General features: G+C 41.3%; 1 protein-coding gene across 2 annotated transcripts in view; it reads right to left on the reverse strand.

Annotated features, from left to right (window-relative positions):
• The window catches only part of LOC137278192 (uncharacterized), an 18,031-nt gene continuing 1,468 nt past the window's right edge, over positions 1 to 16,563 (reverse strand). Inside the window, exons 3-20 of one of the 2 annotated variants that reach the window (XM_067810389.1) lie at positions 15,356 to 15,782; positions 11,103 to 12,353; positions 10,700 to 10,839; positions 9,875 to 9,997; positions 9,268 to 9,390; positions 8,821 to 8,898; positions 8,513 to 8,616; positions 8,229 to 8,342; positions 6,758 to 6,841; positions 6,469 to 6,588; positions 5,941 to 6,148; positions 5,560 to 5,706; positions 5,128 to 5,216; positions 3,645 to 3,715; positions 3,463 to 3,545; positions 2,314 to 2,479; positions 1,643 to 1,717; positions 1 to 937 (exon numbers count right to left, since the gene is read on the reverse strand). In XM_067810389.1, the coding sequence (XP_067666490.1) occupies position 937; positions 1,643 to 1,717; positions 2,314 to 2,479; positions 3,463 to 3,545; positions 3,645 to 3,715; positions 5,128 to 5,216; positions 5,560 to 5,706; positions 5,941 to 6,148; positions 6,469 to 6,588; positions 6,758 to 6,841; positions 8,229 to 8,342; positions 8,513 to 8,616; positions 8,821 to 8,898; positions 9,268 to 9,390; positions 9,875 to 9,997; positions 10,700 to 10,839; positions 11,103 to 12,353; positions 15,356 to 15,782 (3,404 nt within the window). In that variant the 3' untranslated portion in view covers positions 1 to 936. Of the gene's footprint in view, positions 1,410 to 1,642; positions 1,718 to 2,313; positions 2,480 to 3,462; positions 3,546 to 3,644; positions 3,716 to 5,127; positions 5,217 to 5,559; positions 5,707 to 5,940; positions 6,149 to 6,468; positions 6,589 to 6,757; positions 6,842 to 8,228; positions 8,343 to 8,512; positions 8,617 to 8,820; positions 8,899 to 9,267; positions 9,391 to 9,874; positions 9,998 to 10,699; positions 10,840 to 11,102; positions 12,354 to 15,355; positions 15,783 to 16,563 lie in introns of both variants that reach the window. The other variant, XM_067810390.1, reaches the window with a different exon arrangement.

The raw sequence follows: 16,563 nt of genomic DNA on the forward strand, positions 1-16,563 counted from the left end.
TTGATACTCAATAAAAATGGAGAAAATAGTTTATTGCATCAGATTTACCTTTTGTATACACCGTCAACGAATCAATCATATGGAGAAATGCAATCAATATATGGCATAAGTACACACGATTCATGGAGTAATAATATAGTAGGGCCACATTGGCATTTCCTGTAATTACAAGCATCTACAATGTCAGGTCTGTTTCACTGACATAGAGGACCCAGCTAGTTTAACATTGGCACTCTATTCCGAAGGATTTGTCCTTTCGTAGGACCCCCTTACGCCAGAAGGTCGTCACTACGGAACACATATAGGAGGTAGGGGTGAGCATTTGCATAGAATAGTCCGTTTGGCTTAAAAGCGGACTGATAAATTGCAATCTTACCCGAAATCTCATAAACATACTCAACTCATGTCATACTTAACGAAACAGTTATCATAATTACAACATACCAACTCTGTGAGGTTTCGCTGAATTTTTGTCTTGAAAATAAAAAAAGTTGTTTAATCGTCTATCATTACAACATTGACACAGTTCACTGTTTGTTAAGAGGGAGGATTGCAGGGGAAAGCATAGCCTGGTATGCGTGAAAGGATGGCGACGGCAGGGCACAGGTTAATGAATATATAACCTTGTCGGCACTTGTGCCAATGCTTCTCAAACACCTGGCAGTCCGTTTCTCTGCACTCTTTCCCCTAAACAAACAGTGAACTGTGTCAACATTTTAATGATAGTTTGGTAAGTATCTGTGCTCTCAGGTAATAGTCGGACGGCGATTCTTCATCGTTGACGTAGTCGTTAGAGAGGCGCCGACCTGTTGACCCCCACTAGCAGCTCAATCCGTCCACTTCTATCGATGGTCTGGGCCCGACTCCTTGAATCGTCACCCTGACTGCTCTCCCCGATTAGTGTCCCCGAATGTTCTCCCTGGCTGATCACGTCAGTCTGAATGTTATACACAGGGACATTACGCCACCTTCTCCAAAGTCACTAACTTAAGCACATGTACATGTCCACCGACATAGAGAGGTGTTATCATTGATAGCATTCAGAATCAAGGACCCTGCCCGGAGGGATTTTATGATAGGAAGGGCTACATCGTATGATTGCTGAATACTTTAAACAGGGAAAAGGAATAGAATTTTGGTGCACGTTGGACATACATTTCAGTGGTCCCTTGTAGTTCGTTATAAAAGTATTTTACTGTATAAGGAAACAAATGGATCGTATAAATATATAAAGTTTTGAAAAAAACCTATTGCAATGGCTTCGTCTATGACAAAAACAACAATGAAGAAATTTATTAAAAGATTTCAAATCATTAGAAACTAGTAACAGTTTCGTAACATCTGATTTCTGTCATTAATTTCCGTTTCTGAGAGCGTCCTCTGTCGATTTCCAGAGCGACTTATTGCATCTGAAAGGACACATGACACATTTCTGAGTGAATGACTGTCGCACCTGAACACATATATCGCTGAAATAGATGTGCTAATATGCTAAGATCTACATCTGTATAAGTAATGGTTAGGAAACCAAGTGTGTGTGATTAAGATATATATATCGACTGTCGACTGACACATATCAAACCCGGATATAAATGTCATGTTAACGGGACATTTATAACCTATTTGAACCATGAGCACTTACCATATTCGTCTTACTTGTGTGACTGTGTGATCATCAACAGATTTCTCCGTCTGATTCCTGAACGACACTCTGAAGCTGTACAATAGCATCACAATGAACGTAAAGTTAGAGCGGTAACACAAAAAAACACTGAAAAATATTAATGTATTTTCCCATGAATACATACGCGTGTCTCCATTCAGCACATGACATGACACTAATATCACCATTGGCAAATTTGACTAAAAAAATTGTAAACAGTTACACATATCCAACACGTACATCGGAAAATGTTAAATATATTACAGTGTCATGTGAAAAGTGTATATTTTTGTACTTAAAACGAATTGTGTTTCTCAGATCACAACACCAGTTCACAACATGATGATCCGAGGTAGAACTGACCTTCAATAATCCGTGCTTGTCATGAGAGGCGACAAACTGGATCGTGTGGTCAGGCTCGCTGACTTGGTTCACACATGTCATTGTATCCCATTGGCTGATCACTGAATTGTCTAGTCCAGACTCGATTGTATACAGACAGACGCCATATGGCTGGATTATTGTTGAGTGCGGCATAGGAAATGAACTCCCTCACTCACTCGTTCAAATCAAAAGAATCTTAAATTCAGATTCATGAACGGAATGTCTTTTACCATCAGCGCATGTCTCAGATCTAAGCCTGTAATTACCTCTTTCCATTCTTTTGCACTAAGCATGACCCATCTCGACGTTTGGAGTATGTCTGCGAGAGTTTGTCACATTGTTCTAGTGAATATGTCTGCCAAACACCTTGAGGATCCAACCACTGCCAAGTGTACGAAGACGGTGTACCCAATAATTGCTGGTCTGTTTCGTCTGAAAAGCGTCATCAACAATCACTCATCGTTAGATTTCGTTAGGTTTGGCTTTAGATTTCCAGTGCAGCGACGTCACAGCTCTATGATGATTTATGACGTCACAGAATTTCGTCATATAATTAGGAGATTGTAATTTCGTTAAATACATTCTGATTTTCCAACACAGTCTATTCATTTCCATTCTATCATAACCGCGTTATTAAGATTTCAAGAAAATATTGTGTTGGAAAATCAGAGATATGTAACTTAATTATATGCATCTAAATGACTTTCATTAACCAATCACAATCCAGTATTTACTGAAGTCATGGAAGAATTGATTATGCTAAAGCAACATGTGACTCATGTATATCATATAGAAAATCAACCATACCGATGTCCACAAGGATATATCGTCAGATCTCACACACGTAAAAGTATCAGTGTAAAATATATTGTGATAAGCACACGCGTTGATTTCAGTATAGGCATAAATGTGCACGGATATTAACACTGGCGGTGACATTGTCATAGTGATAATTACATATTAAGATTCGTAGGATTACAGGTCCCTGGGCTGTAGTCACTGGCACTAAAAGTGGCACTTTACTGACGCTCTGATCAGTATTCACTTTCTCAGTTTCTCTAACACGATACTCTTTTGGCGATTAATGGTGTATCTAAGAGATTCGCGAAACGAATCGTTGAGTGTAAACGTGGGTAAGACGTCATCTGAGTGAAGAAGTCGCTTTCACGCCGCTTTTAGCAATATTCCAGCAATATTACGGCGGGAGATACCAGAAAAGGGCTTCACACATTGTGCCCATGTTGGGAATCAAACCCCGAGTCTTCGGCGTGACGAGCCAACGGTTTAACCACAAGACTACCCCACAGTTCCCACATTTCCTGGTCACAGTTTCTGGGCACATTTCCTGGCAGTTGTATAACTATATCAGTATGCAGCATATCTAGGCATGACAATTTCTCCGTACTTATACCCACATGATCGCTTCTCGTGCTTCACTGTTGATTTCTCACCATCCGGTTTACTTTTCTTTGAATCCATCAGCAGTTCTGCTGGGTCCCTACAAAAAGAAAAGTATTGATAAATAGGGGTGGACTTCCACATTGTCGGAGATTATAACATTCTAAATATACTGCATTAAACTGTTACAAAAACTCACCTCGCTGTCAAATCGTACTTCCCGTTTTCACCAAATCTATATTCAAATATATCTCCGTTTTTCCAAAGCACCTGTGAAGTAAAGATATATGTTTAACTAGCGACATTTCGTTTATTGGATGATACTTTCTTGTAGAACAGTGCAAAAGTCATGAAAACTGTTGTAATTCGTATTTTTACAGGTGACTGTTTTGTTGTTGTATTTATTGTTTATTACAATTAGATATATTACAATGCCATTTTCAACACTCACATCACAATCCTATGCACCAAATACATAAGAATCCTATACTCTGGACACTAACACCAACACTTATATTACCAGAGTTTTTAAGTAAACTCTGAATATTAACGGGAAGACTTACATTACCAAACACTTTTACTCTGAACATTAACGGGAACACTTACATTACCAAACACTTTTACTCTGAACATTAACGGGAAGACTTACATTACCAAACACTTTTACTCTGATCATTAACGGGAACACTTACATTACCAAACACTTTTACTCTGAACATTAACGGGAACACTTACATTACCAAACACTTTTACTCTGAACATTAACGGGAAGACTTACATTACCAAACACTTTTACTCTGATCATTAACGGGAACACTTACATTACCAAACACTTTTACTCTGAACATTAACGGGAACACTTACATTACCAAACACTTTTACTCTGAACATTAACGGGAAGACTTACATTACCAAACACTTTTACTCTGAACATAAACAACAACAATTACATTACCAGACAGGTTTACTCTGAACATAAACAGCAACACTTACATTACCAGACAGGTTTACTCTGAACACTAACAGCAACACTTACATTTCCAGACACTTTTACTCTGAACATTAACGGGAACACTTACATGACGAGACCGTTTTACACTACCAGACAGTTTTACTCTGAACACTAACAGCAACACTTACATTATCAGACAGTTTTACTCTTAAACATAAATAGCGACACTTACATTACCAAACGCTTTTACTCTGAACATAAACAGCAACTCTTACATTACCAAACACTTTTACTCTGAACATAAACAGCAACTCTTACATTACCAAACACTTTTACTCTGAACATAAACAGCAACTCTTACATTACCAAACACTTTTACTCTGAACATAAACAGCAACTCTTACATTACCAAACACTTTTACTCTGAACATAAACAGCAACTCTTACATTACCAAACACTTTTACTCTGAACATAAACAGCAACTCTTACATTACCAAACACTTTTACTCTGAACATAAACAGCAAATATACTGACACTTTTGAAATGCTCGTCGTCTTTTCTTGAGCTCTCTCCAGATATATCACTATTTCACCTCAAAACTAACTGCATTAACAATAATGTGTGTTGGCCCATATAGCGGGATTATAGTTGATTCTAAAACTATGTGTGAACAAACACATTCACGTACGCACGCACGCAAGCACGCAAGCATGCACACATACACATACCATAACGCGACCGCCTCTCTTTCGTATGACAGTTCCATGCGACGTTGGCCCGCCATCCTGATCGGTGTAGCTTTCTAGCCAATCAGGACCTGGAAATACACGATGGACTAGCATATAACAATTTAAACAAACTCTATTATGAGTATCTATTTCACAGAATAATCCTCGAATAGTATGTGTATTGAATACTCCGCAAATGCCCAAGTAAACATTGTGATATTACTCGGTGCCGACAATCCCAGCCTTAACAGGTGGATCATAGTTGGTTTATCACGTAACATAAAATGCCACAGCCTGCGATTACAGCTGTGAATTATTTCTCACCAGGCTCATGTGATCACGTGGTTTTGTGAAAAACGGATTTTCTTTATAATCCCTTTGGTATTTGTTTTTAACTCTGCGACGTCATCCCAAGCGATTATACTATAGCACCTCTTTCAACTTGAACACCGATGTCAATATCACCATCTTCACCAAGCAATCTAGGTCGGTCTTCCACCGGCCACACATCATAGCTGCCGTAGTAGCCATATCTGTAGGTGTTGCTCAAGTCGTTATCCCACAGCACCCACAGCATCCCTACAGAAATATATTGAAATACCAAAAACTCTCTTGTACATGCATTTATTACATTATACTATAGAATCTAATAGACGAGTCGCTCTAGTTGTTCATCAATGTATCGACGCGAATTAGGATCTGTTTCGACGGAGACAGCCTTTTCTGTAGGGCTCCTGTTTTGTATCTACAAAAAGTACTGATGAATCTACACTCTTTGTACAAAAGGCCAACAAATTGTCTGGAACTACAAACCATGTTCAGGTCCATGGTTAATGACAGTTCCCGGACAGTCGGAGTCCTCGTTTTCCCACTTCCAGTCAGGGCCTCTGGCGACTCTCGTACCAATCTGAAGAAGGATATGGCAGCAGGAACTCTCTTGAATGTTGTTGAACAACGTTGTATCGCCAGCATTCTTTTCCTCAAGATCCAGATGGTCTCTTACAATAGACCTGATTTTGCTCTACAAGACACAAACATACACAGGAGTCAGATTCTTTCATACCCTATAGCAAACTACACACGGAATCACATAGGCGGCACGAGAGCTGGGTGCAGGGGTGCACACAACCCGTTTTGTCCTGAAAGGGGGTGGGGTGGAGTGTAGGGCGGCATTGTGGTGGTGTTTCTTGATTTTCGGTGAAAATGACCTGTGCAGCCTGTTTCTCAAAAAACTGTATCCGCCCGTGTCAGTCCTTAATACGGAGTGTGTATCTGCAGGTACGTCTGTTATTAACAATTATGTAGATGTAGGTGACACAGGAATGATTATGATCTAGTCACCTTTTCCTCGGCGGTGAAGTCTGCAGATAGGCAGTCAAGGATGATATCCACATTTGCTGCGGTGCTTGTCTTCAGTCCGCATTGACTTTTCACATATCGGATGACTTGGGCGCAGAATTTCTACAACAATAGTGCAATCATGTACGTTCACACTTCAACAAAGTCATACACTGCTTTCGTCCGGTTCATGATAGTATCTAGTTGATTCTTGTAGCCTAGGACTATGTGTGGGATATGTCGCAAGGCTACGTATGGGTATGCTTTGTTATGTATTCATAGAGAAGATTACCTGCATTCTTTGATGGCTGCATGCGCTTTTAATGTCATACACAATTTCTCCTTTGCAGAAGCTCACCATTGTCCTGAAGTAATCCTGAAACAAGATAGTTTGACAACATATCTTCCTATGAACCTTGATAGATAGATCCATGCAATCGCCCAAACCCTTTATATAATCATCTAATATCAACCTGTGAAGATTCAGTTTAAAATCAACCTTTGGCAACCATTTCTTGTCTGAGAGTGACGAGAGAGGGTTGTCAGGCTCGCTGATTCGGTTCACACATGTCACTGTATCCCTGTGACCTGGGTAGATCAAAGCTCACGATGTCAGTTACACAAATGTTGGCTCAGATTCACTTGTTCACAGATCAGATAGCTGAAGTATTGCTCAGTGTGGCGTGTAACAACAAACAAGCATAGGAATTCTCTCCCTACATCGCACGAGTCCAGTTATATTACCGGGTAAAAGAAAGTTATCAGGTACTTCACTTGACCCAAATATAGACACAGAGACGTACGTTAGTCTTAATTCATTGCAATGCTGGCCATCCATCTGAAGCACTTAATTTAGAAAGGGGTCGGGCGACCTGTATTAGTGTATTACATTCATGTACTGGCACAGGTACATTCATAGATAAACGCAACGCCAAATATACTCACACAGCTTTTGCTCTGTCTCAGTCAATCTCTCTAAATACAGCTTCACCAAACGACAAGGTTTTCGAACCACATGGGAAAACTGAGTGGCGTAGACTGACTTCTGACACTAAAAAGCGCGTATCACTCGCTCAGTGTTCTGTCTCTCTTTCCAGGGCCTACGGCTGATCGCCATTCTCTCGCGACTTTCTTTCTCCATACCGTACCTAACCGTTATGACTCAGGAGCAAACCTGAAAATCTAAATACCCAATCTGATCTAATTTTAGGGATACATTTTTATCTTGTTACAGCACCAGAAAACGTTTCAACACTGGTATCGCTGGACATTACTTCAGATTTCCTTGTTGTTCTCTATCCTCCCCATCGCCACGACACATCCTCCATTGAAGGATGGACATCATGAACGTGGTTAGGCGCCAGTCACTCTCCTCTACATCTCCAACTCTGAACTGAACTTTTCACTTTCTGAACTGACTTTTCATCTGTAAAGAACACACTCTCCTTGTCTCGTCCCAGTCATTGTACAGTTCGTGCCTACTGCAGTCAATCTAATCCACGGAAGTTGCGTCACTAGGGTCGTGTACAAGTCGTTGATGTACTGTCCGTCGGCTGACGGCGCGTCCAGTTCTATCCTCGTCACTAATCTATACCAGAGCTACATCTGACCTATGTAGCGGTCGTCGGCATGTCTTCCCGATCTTTTAAAAATCACGTTGTTTGTCTGGCTGTTCACACCATCGGCATGCGTTGATAAATCACTAAAGATGAATGCAATAACATAAGGCATAGGAAAACAATCAGGTAAGAAAAATGTCGTACAGTTACCACAACGCCGGGGTTTCCATGAGGGACAACCAGAATGGGACTGACCACATTGCTCCTCACAAACTCGCTCCCCATTTCCAGGAGTGCCTGTTTGAGGCGTCGTTTGTCCTACAAATGACCATATTTTTTATATACAAGTTCCTTTCATTCGGAAAGCAATTTCAGAGTATTAGCAACACAAATCTTCAAGTCTCATATGTAACATTTACACGTACACGCCAAGCAGTAGATCCGTAATACACATTCATATATAATGTTTATCGTGAACACAAACATACCTCTAACTTCCGGCATTGGTACATTTTTTCTGGTGTTAGACCATCTGTTACAACAATGAGTCGCGGGGGTACTCGAACACATCCCCCAAAGTTGCACACTCCACCTGTGGCAGAGCACCCAGATGAAGTTCTACAGAAGTACATACACGTTTGTATATAAATTCACGGCCGAAAGAAAACAGAAAACTATAACCATGCATTCTACATCGAGGAGACATCAACCAGTCACATCACATACACGGCTGCATCATATTCGATAAGGGCATGTAAGATACGATGTAAATTAATGTGAGCATGTCAAATAGTACCTTTAGTAAGAGCTGCAAGACAAACGAGAATGCCTTCCAGATAGTTTGTTGAAGCACGAGCGCAACACTTCATCCTCTCTACAAATATATAACAAAAATATTATATGTTAACGGATCAATGATCAGCAGTGAGTGGTGATTGATACAGGTTGGCATTTAGTAGTATTTCCTTTGTATCAAGACGCTGCATCCGACTTGAATATCGGATTAATATACGACTAAGGCACACAGCAAAGCTAATAACGAATTGCCTTGTGATATACCTATGTCCTGTGATAACAAAGTGACTTTAAGCACGATAAGTAAATCAAAACGTGCATAAAGCATATTTCAGTGAAGTAATATACAGAGGTTCCTATTAGAACACAATTTGTTATTGCCTTGCTTTGCCAGTGGGATGTTCCATATCTTATCATGAAGCTATCCGAAAACTTTGAACTTATTTACCTATGGCGTCTCTGAGACTTTCATAGTCATTGGTCAAGTGGTGCACAATTTCAGCTTTGTGTCCGAGGGTAACAATGGCTATATTTTCTTCAACACCAAGTTCTTCTGCCATGTCTTCAACACCTAAACAAACATAATGTTTCAATTATATGCCATCCTGCTCTTGAAAACTTGAAGGTTGTCTCCCCAAACCCCTAAAGTCCAGTACCAGTACAATTAGTTAAAACAACACGCGGCAATGGTGCAAATGTGGTGCTCTCTGGTGCAGCTATGAGAAGTAGCAAGAGGCTGTACAGAGAGACTGAGTAAGACGTATTGTCTCAAGGAACAGCTTGATCATGGAATGAAAACACGTCCCCAGAAGACATGTATCCGTCAATAACCATGTATCTAGAATGTGAGTTGTTGAAGCTTTTGTTCAGGAATACCCAACGAGGCCAGTCAGAATGGACTTAACACACTTTACCCATGTTGGGAATTAAACCTGAACCTTAAGTGTTTCGTGGTCCAAGCTACTCCCATGCCTCCATGTGTATATCTACTGGTGAGAGAGCAGACATAACGTTCTGTTTATCTGGGACAGACATAAAATGATTAAGTAACAAACCACTGATAAAGCTGAGAACCGTTGTTTTTAACTGATGATATGATTCCGGCGACGTACTGCTGGAGACGTCCAAACAAAGAAGTGTATCCATGGCGTTTTGCACTCGTGGAACAGGACACGTTTCTGAAACAATAAACAAAGCGTTAATTTTCTTTATAAGAATTTCTGTGATGAACGTGATCAAAACAATTCTGTAAATACAATCGCTTGTTTACAGAGACGTATACATATGAAATAATGTATCGCAACATCAATTATTTTCGGCTATAGCTATTTATATTGGTCTTTTTGAATGATTACTCCGACCCTTCGGATGCATCATACATTGATTTTAGATGTCCATGTGCAACTATGTAAGGCGAGCATCACGCGTAGTGCTCGTGCCCGTTATTAAGCAAATATCAACTTTCCAAATACATTGATGATTTCTTAGGCGATAGCAATTCCACCTTGGTCCACGAGAATCACTTAACCCTAAGTGTAAAGTCCTGATGTATTGGAACTAGTCCATCACCATGATTGGGTTTCAACAGGTCAACGTCAAATTAAACGTTTGGTACAGTTAGGAGTCATGTAATGTTACTGCAGCTTCTAGGGCTTACACTGGACATTGGCTCAGTTATTCATACTTATGCGATGTCTTGAGGATTGCATTCAGGAATCTTGAAAATGATCGCACTTGCTAACAGTAAACGACCACTGAGGTTGGACAAATTGTTTTCCTTTGGTTAATGCTAGCATACTGATACTATGGAAATATGGAATGTTGTGAAGTGTATAGCTTAATGAATCATGACAGTTCGATGCGTTCAAAGAGGCGCCAACCTGACTGGAGAGCCTCTTCAGCACTTTCCCAGACAGAGTCACCATCACCTAGAAGTTCCCTCAGGTAGTTTAGTGTACAGACTGGGCTCTTTTCCTTTTGTCCCTTTGGGGTTTCGTCCTTGGAAACAGCAATGTCCATCCTAAAAGGTAGATGCATGGAGCTGAAGACATGTAGATGTATATACAAACCAGCCTCATTATTAATACTACTTCTGCCTTGACCGACCATATTACACGTGAATGAATTATCCATTTTTTACCTCTTTCTAGCGTTTTTTATTACAATGTTCAGTTGTTTGCACCCCTACACACACACACACACACAACACAGCACACACACACCCCACACACACCCTCCCAGGACTATACCCAATAATATATATCGGCGAGAAATTAAGCTCACCTGACCAGAAGCTTTTCAATGTCACTATAACTTTCCGATAAACCAGGCAGTGCATAAGAATATCTTGGGGAAGACACAGGCACTACACTATATGGGAGATTGTCAGTGATACTTGGTTCTGGGTAACCTTTCCTATATCGGACAAGCTTCGTCCATTTCTCTTCGCCTGCTGCTGTATATAATGTGTAATCAGTCTGTCGGATGGTAACGTAAAACCCGTCATTCGGACTATACTCTGTATAGTATCTGGAACTATGATACAGTTGCGGTACAAACCCGTCATTTGATGGGTTGTAATATCCTTTCCCAGCATTGTTGCCGTAGGTATTGTTATTCTCTTGGGGATAGGTATAAGAGGTAGTACAATAATCTTTAGTATTCGAGTTCTGTTGTGTTGCATATGTCTTGTTAATCTGTGAACTCTTTTTCGGCTGTTCATATAGTGCGTTAGTTCCTGGTGGAGGAGGTTTCTTGAAGACACCACCATCTGATGTCTGAGGTCCGTCATCTGTATTTATGGGACTGAAAGTTTTTGACGTATTTCCAAGCTGAGCTGTTATCTTGCCTGTTGCCACAGACCGTTTGTCTGGCATCTCATTTCTCCTGGTAGTAATGTTTTCCATTCCCAAGCCGTCCTTTAGAATGTCCTCCACACCAGACGAGTCATATTTTGAGTTCTCTTTTGTTACGGAGGCAGGCTCGACCTTTGCATTTGTCTGTTTCCTCTGATCACGTTTTGCGACATCTGAACTTCCAGACACTGAGTTGACTGTTCCATGTTCAAGTAGCATCGGCCTCTCTTCTTCAACTGCACCTACCTCAGTGTCTTTGCCTTCATTCAGATACTGCCGTGATCCGTCAGTACCTGTAGGTGTGGATGTCGATGCAAGGGTATCCATTACAGGCTTATCTGATTCGGATACTGTTTGGGATTTCCCCACAGAATCGAATTCTACTTCTGTTGCTGATGCAGGAGCAGAAAACTGGTTTGGGCGTCCAATAGTGTTACCATCTGCTTCACGTCTGTCGTCGTCAATAGACACAAGTAATCCTTCCTTTGTTTGTGGATGAAGCTGTAAGTTAATTCTTGACAAAATTTCTCGACAAGCTTTGCTTTGTTGTTTCTGTCTTTTCATATTCTTTTCCAAGAATTGCTTTTGCTTAACAACTTCTTCATAGATGCGGCTGAATCTCTTCTCAATCAAGACGTTGCTAGGATCAGACATTTCATGAGTTACCGTCTCCGTGGAGCTAGAACAAATAGCACAGAACAAGTTATTAGATTTGATGGCATTCACTTCTACAAGTACTTACCCATTACTAATACTGAAAGGTCATTGTATATGGGGCAGGAGTGATTTGGAGTGGGGGAGGTAGGTGAAGTATCGGTCAATGGCGACATTGACCGATCCCTAAATGGTAGCCATTGTCTGATTGGTTAAATCTACTTTACCGTCTCGAGTTTGATTGGACGGCCATAGGTCGCTCAGAGGTTACCTCACGCAACCTTCTACTAGGGTGTGGTGGAGTGTAACGACTGACACTGAGACTAGGTTTACTTAAACCGGTCGCCTCTTCTGACAAGCATGGCTTACTGAAGATCAGTTCTATCCCGGGTCTTGACAGCACTCTTGTCTAAAGAGATGAAGTACTATTACGATGACAGTTTTGCTGCAGATGCGGCTTAGAGGCTCACTGATGGGAACAAAACCTCCAAGCATTACTTAAACATAGTAACTGTCGCGTCGCATCATCAGTCGAGGGAAATTTGCCAGCCTGTATGATAGTTTAGGTTTCGTGGGCACTGAACAGTTACAACACCTCATGGATACGTTAGTCAGTTATAGCTTCGAGATGCGATTACAGCTTCATTTAAAACAAAATTAAGATGGGGTGGTCAGGATAAACCCAGTCCAAACACTGTTGCTGAGCTACGACGCTATTATTGTTGCTACTCCGCCATCTTTGTTGCTACTCCGCCACCTTTGTTTGGCTTAGCAACAAAATAGGTTGGAAGGCCATCGTGCTTGGCGGCCATGCAAGGCCGTCGTTACTAACTTCCTTCGAAATCTTTGTTGCGCTAGCAACAAACTACAGTGTGGTTGGGTCAGAAACGGACCGATGAATTGCAAATTGTATCACTGTACAAAACAGCCGCCATTTCGTCGTGCACGGGATACACATGCGTGATGAAAAATGAAGTTGAATGCTGACGTGAAACAGTTGATGATTAAAGTGTACGATTTATTCCGTGCTGAAGCCGAAAGAGGCAAACCATTTTATGCCATTAATAAATTCCGTAAGCGGCTATCAAAAGCTTTAGGAGTATCAGCAAAGGTACTGCCAAATATTCTGGAACACAAACACTGTGAGGGTGATGTGATGCGATTAAAACATGTGCACAACCTTCAAAAGAGCCTTCTAAGACAGTCTGTCAATAAGCTCTATTCTGAAAACAAATACAAGTCGCTGAAAAGTCTTTAAAAGCGTTTGAATCAAGAACACAACGTCATAGTAACAAAGTACACACTCTGGCGACTCTTACACTCTTTCGGGTATCGTTATAAGAACTTTTCGGGTAAGAGTAGGTCAGTACTCTGTAACCCCCTGATATCGTTCCCTTGAGAAATAAGTTCCTCAGGGTAACAAAGAAGAAGAGAGAGGAAGGGTTGGAGCCAGAGTAGTGGGACGAGACGTGGGTCAATCCTCGCACACTGCCAGTTGTCAGTTGGTTCCCGGTTCGGAGTTATAAGGGGTCACGTAGAAAGCTGTCTCTATGGAAAGGAGAGAGACTAATCATCCCAAGCTGGTTGCTCCAGTAAAGGCTGCGACTTGGTATTCTGGCCTAAGTCCATAGATAACATAGACTACTATTCCGAGAGGAACAGTGCGGTTTTCCTCGATTGGGTTAAAAACAAGTTGGTACCAGTCCTCCCAGAGATGTCTTTCATCGTAATGGACAATGCCACATACCACAGCGTGCAGGACCCCGACAGTATAGCCCCGACAGTGAACAGTCGACACGGTGATATGATATCATGGCTGGACAATTTCAGATCGTACGGCCTTCAAAGGCAACGAAGCCTCAGCTGAAAACCCACACACCTTTCTACAAAGTTACATAAAAAGTAAGAGTCACGATATTCTGCGACTTCCACACTATCACCGTGACCTTAAACCCATCAACTGATATGGGGCATTGTCAAAGGATATGTAACCAGATCAAACACAACTTTTAGATTACGTGACGTAGAGGTTTTGGTTAAGGAATCCCTTGACAAGATCATTCCTGAAACTTGGCAAAACTGTGTCAACAAGGTAGTTAATGTTACTGGTCTCGGGATGGCTTACAACAGGCAACTGTGGCACCACTTGCCATCCCTTTAAGTCGTGACACTAGGACAGAAGAGGAACCGACAGGTCTCCCGGAATTTGAGATGTTCCCCAGCCATGACTGGCTGTTCCGTTTCTGCGACAGATTACAACTTTTGCGTTTTCAATGCTAGCTTCTTAAACGTTTTTCATGGAGTTCGGAAAATGTTCAAATATCAGAAAGCTGGTGCGTATTAGTAAATGATAAACATGTGTACTATTTATATGTACGTGGCAAGTTTGTACGATGATAAAATTGCAGTTCATCGGTCCGTTTCTGACCCAACTAGGCTGTAGCTTGGACGGCCTTCTTGCTTGGCTCCGTCACCATCTTTGTTTCGCCTAGCTACGCCTTGCAGCTTGGCTTTAAAACATATTGCCGGTACTCCGTCTCGACTTCGCGTCGCTGGTTTAAAGTCCTATGCTCTACCATCACACCACCGAGACTGCTGATGTCTGTTATGTCTCAGTGCTCGGAACTTTGGGTCTAGGCTGGCCAGCTCAGTGGGACGTCGAAGGATGTCTCTGGCGCGACTCTTGCTATGTTTAAGAGATGCTGGCCGGGAGGCGTTTTTCCCATCAATAAGTTAACCGTATTTGTGGCAAAACCGTCATCGTAATACTACTGATGACTAAAGTGATCGGGTTCTCATGCTAGCTGACTTGGTCGATGCATCTCATCGTAATCCAAATGCATACACATAGATGTATGCTCATGATGTCAATCACTGTATTATTTGGTCCAGTCTCAGTGACTGTTGTCATATACCTGAGGCCCGTTTTAGACAGTTAACAAACGAAAATAATGAAACCGAAATATTACCGAAAACAGCTAAACTCAGTCATTTACCGAACTTCAAAGTGATAATGCACAGACTAACCTCAACCTCAGTAACGATGGTTTGTGAGATTCACATCCCTCGTGCGTTGGTGGGTCCGGCAAATGCGACAGTAACTTGATTTTGATATCGAGTTTCCCTGGGCCATGTTGCTCTGACATAAGTTGCCTGAACACACTCCTCAGTTGTAAGCCATTATTTAACATGGACTTAAAGTCTTCACGAGTAGCATGTCTCATGACGAAGGTGACGGGACACAAAGTCACTGACAGCACTCTTGCCCGAAACACCTTCAACATGTTCGTCACGAAATGAGACATAGTTCCATTCGCTGATTTCAAGATGTGCGTGATTCTGCCTATAGTGGCCGCCACGTTATCAGAATCATGTGTTGAGAGTGTAATAGCGGAGAACACACTTTTACCACGGGCGTCAGTTTCCCAGTTGACCCACAAAAGGGTTTCCTGTTCTGAAACACATAATAATTTTCACGTGTTTATATTTTCACATGAATCCAAAAGCTGTCAACGTCTACACGGCTACTAGATAGATTTTCATGCATCTGTATGGATCTATGCCTAGAATGGGTTGTGAATGTGATTACAGTGGAATCTGTAAAATCTGCACTTTTCTATATAATCTAGATATTATAATATAGAATTATTTTCTGAGTCCGCGCAAAACTGCTTTTCATTTATCATGAAAGTGTGTTTTATAATCCGGACTCTCTCAATTACGGAATACAGACTTAAATACAGACAGTCCCGGCAATCAATTTGCTGTGAGAACAATGCTTTGTCATCCGGACGTAGCTGACGAAAACAACATTCTCGACAGTCAGCTTGCTTTGAGAACAATGCTTTGTAATCCGGTTGCAGCTTACTAAAAAAACAATGCCGACTATCAACTTGCAACGAACAATGCTTTGTAATCCGGACGTAGCTGACTGAAATAAGAGTCCGTTCATTAAACATCTCTGTTACGTCTGTTCACAGTGGTTACTGGCTGAAAAGATACGTGGAAATTTACAGAGGCAGAAGGAAATCGTGTTGACAGACTCTGGCAATGAACGTTAACATAGTGTATTGAGAATATTTTTTTTTAAAAAAAGAAAAAAAATTGCTGGTTGTAAAAAAGGGAGGTAATTCATCGTAGAGGTGTCTTCAGTAATGGACAAAAGAGTCGCTCCAAGGCCAGTTCGTAAAGGACAGATGCTACTGTATTTTCAAAGGTCAGTTCTTGAGACGACA

The sequence above is a fragment of the Haliotis asinina genome, chromosome 3, assembly GCF_037392515.1.
Source record: "Haliotis asinina isolate JCU_RB_2024 chromosome 3, JCU_Hal_asi_v2, whole genome shotgun sequence".
NCBI classification, from domain to species: domain Eukaryota; kingdom Metazoa; phylum Mollusca; class Gastropoda; order Lepetellida; family Haliotidae; genus Haliotis; species Haliotis asinina.